General features: G+C 32.2%; 1 protein-coding gene across 6 annotated transcripts; it reads right to left on the bottom strand.

The window, feature by feature from the left end:
- Positions 1–3487: 3487 nt before the first annotated feature.
- Positions 3488–6647, bottom strand: LOC146902116 (uncharacterized). Of its 6 annotated transcripts, none has more exons than XM_085734876.1 (7): positions 6280–6647; positions 5949–6162; positions 4959–5225; positions 4795–4852; positions 4590–4613; positions 4422–4490; positions 3488–4131 (listed from the first exon to the last, which is right to left on the bottom strand). In XM_085734876.1, exons 3-7 carry the CDS (start codon positions 5222–5224, stop codon positions 4126–4128), a joined length of 423 nt encoding a protein of 140 aa, XP_085591002.1. In that variant the 5' UTR covers position 5225; positions 5949–6162; positions 6280–6647; the 3' UTR covers positions 3488–4125. The 6 variants fall into 6 exon arrangements, with proteins under 6 accessions (XP_085591002.1, XP_085591003.1, XP_085590998.1 ...); XM_085734877.1 differs by having other exon boundaries at positions 6028–6162; positions 6280–6632; XM_085734872.1 differs by having other exon boundaries at positions 6005–6162; positions 6280–6630.
- Positions 6648–7185: the final 538 nt, after the last annotated feature.

The following is a 7185-nucleotide window of genomic DNA, read 5'->3' as shown; positions in this document are numbered from 1 at the left end:
CAATAAAACAAAGAATAATTGCATATTAAACACGATCAATTCATATGGGCTTCCAAATCATATATTGAAATTGACAATGGGGGTTCCTGTTATGCTTTTGAGGAATGTGGACCAAAATTTAGGGTTGTGTAATGAAACAAGATTGATAATTACAAGGATGGGAACATACGTTGATAAGGTTTTTATCTCAGGGTTATCATTGACCCTGTCTAATAAAAGAATTCCTTTGAGTAATTTCAACGACGACAGTTTTCCATTGTTGTTTCATTTGTCATGACCATTAATAAAAGTCGGGGACAATCACTTAGTCACGTTGATGTCTATCTTCCGCAGTTGATCTTTTCGCATGGGCAGTTATATGGAAAATGGCTAAAGATATTGTTGACTGATGATGCGGTTTTAGATACAAATCTAACCTCAAATGTAGTGTAAAAAGAAGTATTTCAAAATGTTCGCTAATTAATGTTGTTCCTATTTATTATCTATTCTAATGACGCTTCGAGTGCGATCTCTTTTCTTTTTTTTGGTCAAGTAGCCTAGTGGCTAGAATTCACCTTTTTCAAGGTGAATAAGTGGGGTGTCCGGGGTTCGAACCCCAGCCCCTGCATATAACAATGCATGTCCCTGCCAACTGAGCTATGCTCACGGGGACCGATCTCTTTTTTACTACCATATTGTGTTGTTTTTTATGTCAATTAACCATGCATTTTTCACATATATATATATATATATATATATGTCGTGATTGTCGTTGTCCCGTGCAAAGCGCGGGTTCACGATCTAGTGAAAAGTAAAGGGAAAAAAACTGTATGCGCGCTCAATGTATATATATATTTTTTTATGTAAAATGGTTTTATCACGAATTCAAGCCATTTTGTTAACAAAAAAAAAAAAAAATCAAGCCACTTTGCACACATATGTGTAGGGGGAGCTAAATTTTAGCTCACGATTCAATTAACCTTGGTTTTAAATTTCTCCTTTATTATCACTTTTTAAATTATTTTTTTACTACATTTTGAATTAACGAAATAAATAATATAAGAAAAATGAAATAATAGTTCAACGAAGAATAACAAAAATAAAAAGTTCAATCTAAAAAAAGTGTATTCTATTTATATTGTTAAGATTTAATAATAAAATTAAATTAATAAAATAGTTTAAATGAGTGGTAAAAGTGGAAGAAAATGTCTAACCTAAAAGTATATTCCCTTTATATATTGTTAAGATAAAGTAAGTTTATTAAGAAAATGATCAATGATCACTTTAGTAAATCTTATCAATTGTATGCATAATTTGAGGGGGGCCCAAAACTTGTTTGATGCATAAGTTAAGTGAGAGCTTTTAATTCCTTTTAATTCAAGTCTTCTTGTATAATCTTAATTTCAAGAAGTTTGTCATCAATATAAAAAAAGGGAAGATTGTTGAAGCAAAATTCTCTTTGAAATTGTTTTTAAGTGATAAATAAACTCTTGTGTTAAAAGATTTTTTTTTTTGTTACACTCTTGTGTTAAAAGATTAAGACTATAATTTTATGTGTCTATTTAATGTGTGATTTTTGAGTATATTTCATTAAGGACAAGAATTCAAATCTCACATACATGTTAAAGTCATGTGTCTATTGGTAATAATCATCAAGCTCTTCATGTTTCAAAGAGAGTGCGAATATAATTTCAATTCATAGAATAATTAAGAAAAGATATTTATTAAGAAGTCTTAATGCAAAGAAATGATAAAAACAAAGGACAAATACGCGCCCTTAAAAGCCAAATAGCAAAGGCCAAGCATTTACAAGTCATATTTACCTTTCAAACATGAGTTGAAAGTAATTCCTAAAGAAGATGATGAAGAAGCCGGTGCTAAGCACGTGTCTTGGAGGAGGGACAAGACAAAAGATAAATAATATCTCGGAAAACATGCTCATCGTCTTGGTTATAACATAGAGGACGAAGTTGCCATTCTTTGATTAAATTTCTTTACACACGTTTTATTGATCTTACATGTGTATATTATTATGAAGAATATTTTATTTTTTATAAAATTTTGATTAACATTAATTTGATTTTGATTAAAATTATAAGTATAATTATTTATGACTTTTAAATTTCAACAAACCATGCTTATCTTTTTGAATGACACTAAAAATATAATACATAAAATATTTACTTTTATTTTTTAGAGTAATGATATTTTGACATCCATTTGATGACAACTTTGTTGACAACCTTGTTTTTCTCACTTCTTATTGGTCAAAAACAATGGAGAGAGAAAAAGGAAGAGAGAGGATAACAACATCATGTGAGTATGAGAGAGAAAGTTGTCCAAAAGTTGTCAAAAAGTGGTTGTCAAAATATCATTTCTCTATTTTTTAAGGACACAAACAATATACTTTTATCATTCTTAATACAAGTCGTTATCAACCACTTCACACATGTCAATCATCACCTTCGACTATTAACAAATTTAATTTTTTTTAACCAAAAAAGGAGCCTCAGCTAAGTGTCAAAGTCTCAAAAGGTATTCTTCCTTCTTTTTTATCAATGATATCAAAAGAAAGAGGAAACTATGTTATATGTTGAATAATTTGAACATTGTGAATGATGTAGTCACAATATTAATTTTTATTTGAAATTTATATCAGTCTTGTTGTTGGGTTGTTTTGTAGCAACGAACAACCGGATGCAGGCATTCATTTGGTTTAAGCAACTTTAAGAACTTAATTTACATGAGGGATAATAAAGTTTAAGCTGAATAATTATGTTTATTTATTTATTTATTTCTCACATGTCTCTTTCTATTACAGCTAAACTTGTTCGATGAATTCCTACACAACAAGTTTAAGTACCTCTCTCTTTTGTTTTTTTTTTTTTTTGGTAATAAAAGAGGGCTGACGCCCATTAAGTACCTCTCCTTGATAATCAAATTTTAAAAAATTGTTTTATAATCTATATTTATTGGAACTATATTTCCTTTTATATAAAATGTTTTATTTAAAATTTAATCCTTCTTTATTTGATTAACTAATCAAAGTTTTGATGTAACATTTTTCTTTCAATTTTAACCTTCACTTAAACTTATTTTTTTACAATTTTATCATTAGTAACCAATCAAATAACTTAATTGTTTAAATAATCAGATAAAATTTTACAACTTGTATTATTATAATTAATAATAAAATGTATAAAACATTATTTTAATTAATTTTCAAATACTTATAGTTAAATGTGGAATTTCATCACTAACTTGTAAAATTAATTTTCAAGCGCTGTAATATTGAAAAATGGGAAACACATATCAAAATATTATACCATTAGAATTTAAAATAAACATATTTTATGATAGATGGCAAGTGGCAACTTGACATTAGTGACAAGAAGCAAGTTAAAATAAATCCATAAACTATACAAAAACACTTGCAACAATATTATTTTTTTGACAAAGATATCAACTCATTTCATTCATAATAATAGAAGAGATACAAAGTGGAATATGATGAAAATCTTCGGGACTAATATTGGAAGGTGTCACTCGAACTAGAGTGAGCTATACCATTTGCTTGTCTCTTGAATACAACTTACACTAAATGGGAAAAGGATATAAAATTCTTCAAAAACGACTTAATGATTGAACCAAATGCGAAAGCTTTATTCATTGGCTTGTTAATCTGGTCCGCCACTACCTTGCTAACCACCTCAAACATGACTTGTTGATGTCCCAAGTCTTTCAGCCAATTAAGAGCTCGAAAAAGACCCAACACCTCGCCTTCCAATGTTGCAAGATAATACCGTACTGAATCTATTATAGCGGTGATAAATTTGCCAATATGGTCTCTCAAGAACATGCCAAATGTGGTTTTCCTTTTGTGCTGGAAAAAGCATGCATCAATATTGCATTGATAGCAGCCCAGTGGTGGATGGAACCAATTCTGAGTAGTGTACGTCTGCTGAACTGATTCTAGTCCGCAGCACTGTTGTGCTCGAAACCAGTGTAAAAAAAAAAAACAGCAGCAGAGTTAATGGCAGTCTGATGGTTTGGATTCACATTATCCCACAATTTAACAGTGCGGCTCTTCCAAATGTTCCACAAGTTCATGACAAACTTACTCCTCCTGTTTTATCAGTGCAGCAATCAAACCTGAAGCAGTGCAGCAATAAAAAAAAGAAGAAGAATATTTAGTCCAAGAGACAAACTTTCTACACATTTTCTTCCCAAACACGAGTTCTTACACATAGCACATAAACTTCCCATTATTGAAGTTCATCTGTTAGAAATATAAAATTGATTTTAGTATGCTTGGAGGTTAATAATTAGAGATATAAGATATTTTTGCTTTAAAAATTAATTGCTTTTGCCTCCAAATGTGATTTTTGTCATGCATAACTAAACACACACTTAGTAACTAAAAATCAAGCTTAAAAGCACACCTGCATTTTGAAGGTGTTTCCATTAATCAAAGCAGCCCTCCACAAAAGCTCATGCTGCAGTGTTTTTATCTGAAACACCGGTACAGTTAAAATCAAATTAAAGAAAGCCTTCAGTGAGATAACCAATGGTTCAAAAAGGAAAGAAGAAATTCGGAGGAATGAACTCACTTTATCTCTCCCCAAGTTTAGCTCCTGCAAAATTAATCATAAGAAACACAAAATCACTATCATCACCCTCAAAATTGATATGATATTGAATAATCATCAAATAAACTCCCATTCAGTCCCTCAAGCATCACTATCTCTACTACGTAGTCCAAAGTCCCTAACGTATATTTGTCAAATTTATACCCACCAATTTTAAGTGATATACCTCTTCCAATTTTATAATGAATATCCCACAAACCTCTGAATCTCTCCAACATGGTTCACTGAAATTGCAATTGCACAACACCAAAACATGCATTATATTAAGGAATTAATTGTCCAATCTAAATAACTTATGGTGAAAAAAACAAATGTTTCATTGAATCCTACACCAGACTAATCCTGCACAAGACCATTGAGTTTCTATAGCGCAGCCTTCTTTCTTCTCTCTCAGACTTAAGCAGGGTGAGGGTGTCTCCTTCTCTAACTGGTCCCTTCAAGTTCCTCAGGATGTGACGATTAGTTTTTTTTTTTTGAAAGGAAATGTGACGATTAGTGTCATCTGTAAACTTCACCCTAACTTGAGTCACCTGTCCTCTAGAACCAGTACAACCCATGACCTTGACAACAATAGCATGCTTGATTTGAGAATCCATTCTGCCCAAATACAAGCACATTTACAATGTCAATAATGGGGAAAGATCCCTAACAAAAAGAAAGTGTAAAACAACATAACAAATCTAAAATCATGGCCCTGAAAATTCTCAAATTTCAGCAGAATAGTATATATATCATGCAGCAGGTGGCTTCATATTTAACATAACAAATTAATAATAAAAACCATTTAGACTAATACAAAATGAGTTACATATGGTTGGGTTAAAACTACAATCAAAACCACCCAATGACAGTTGTAAATGAGGCAGCTTTAACAGATCAACAACGTACAAATGAACTCATTTAGTCCTTAGGGCAATTATAATTCAAATCACAGTGCAATAAGAGGGTTAATGGTTGTTGAATACACAAACATATAAACTACTACTAATTTCTGACAAGAACCAATTCCAGCACATTCAAAGCAAATTTCAAAAACAAAATAAAAATTATGCGATCAATTTCAGGTTCTTCTATTGGGGGTGATTCAATTCAGAATACAACTAAACCAAATTAATAGTTATCTACATCAAAGAAACCAAATACAAAAGAAGTAACATATGAGGTGGACAGTGGTGTGGTATGAGATATGATATCACTATCTTTCTTAACTCCCATCCAACGCAACACAAAGCAGTACTTGTTTAATTCCTAGTCTATATAGTGAAATAAAATAATACTATGATGAAATGAAATGCTATGATGCCTATGGTATAGTCCTACTTGTTTAATCCATAAACTCAACGAGGATCCATTCAAGTGGATGTGAGGTATGTTACTTGTACAGCAGTGGCAGGCGCACCGGCATAAGCAGACATGGCCGAGGAGGAAGCAGGCGCGATTGAGGAGAAGGCTGAAGGTCCAACCGATGAGGAGGCAGCAGCAAAATGTGACTGATGGCTAGTGTTCTTCTTCATACTCTTTCAAATTCTTCAACCTGTTTATATAGTAATAAAGAATCACATCAAATTAGTTTAAAACATTACTGTCACGCCATTTCAAAACAGCAGCATTTACGATTCAAAATACGAGCAGAATAGTAAGGCAATGTTACCATGTTATGAACACACCTCCAGCACCAACGTTTCTATTACCTCTTCTTTTCCTCAGAGAGCCTTCATTCTCTAATTCTTCAACATCCTCCTCCTCAAGAATGGGCTTGAGCTTGGGCCTAGGATCGGGCTTACTGATCTTAATTTCAGGCATGGAAGCAGCACATTGAAGAGGTGAAGGGGAGAAATCGGGAAGTGGTGGTGGGGGAAGAGGGATGTCAAAGGGTTTTTGAGGTGGTACTGGTATGTAGGAATTATCACCGGCGTCAGTGCCGGTGGTGGTTGATTGCCAATTATATGACACGATGGGTGGGAGAAGATGAACAGTAAATAAAACCTAAAATTAATGAATTTGGGGCAAATTTGCAAATATTTAAAATTGGCAACTTTTAAATAACATTTTAAAGTTTAAATCCACTTGGATCTGGATGGTTAGATGTGTGACATGTCTGTCAGATGGGTAAGGAAACCCACCATAGTGAGATGGGTATCAAAGAATTTCCCTTTTAAAAGACAGAAAATTTTAGGCTTAATTGCATTTTTGGTCCCTTAACTATTTAGTTAGTATCGCTTTGGTCCCTTAATTAAAATTCGATTTATTTTGGTCCCTTAACTTCTCTATGTTACACATTTTGATCCTTTCCGTTAGTTTTAATTCAAAAATGTTAGGTTTTCTTCATTTTCTTATGGAATTTTTCTGGGATTCTTGTTGTTGAAGGGTTGATGGTGATAATATGAAGATGAAAAAGAGGAGAAGAAGATGAAGAAAACCTAACGTTTTTAAATTAAAACTAGCGGAAAGGACTAAAATTTGCAACAGAGAGAAGTTAAGGGACCAAAATAAATCGAATTTTAATTAAGGGACCAAAACGATACTACCTAAATAGTTAAGGGACCAAAAATGCAAT

The sequence above is a fragment of the Medicago sativa genome, chromosome 8 (genome assembly GCF_051527215.1).
Source record: "Medicago sativa cultivar Bolivia chromosome 8, Bolivia_mono, whole genome shotgun sequence".
NCBI classification, from domain to species: domain Eukaryota; kingdom Viridiplantae; phylum Streptophyta; class Magnoliopsida; order Fabales; family Fabaceae; genus Medicago; species Medicago sativa.
The sequence above is the reverse complement of the archived record's forward strand: the minus strand, read 5'-3'. Positions and strand labels throughout refer to the sequence as shown.

Bases quoted from the DNA above. Each gene is read 5' to 3' on its own strand.
- LOC146902116 (XM_085734872.1), bottom strand. From the start codon at position 6,033: ATGCCGGTGCGCCTGCCACTGCTGTACAA. The intron at 5,226-6,004 runs GTAACATACCTC...GTATTTGGGCAG, and splicing joins CGCCTGCCACTGCTGTACAA to AATGGATTCTCAAATCAAGC. The intron at 4,491-4,589 runs GTGAGTTCATTC...CCGGTGTTTCAG, and splicing joins TAAACTTGGGGAGAGATAAA to ATAAAAACACTGCAGCATGA.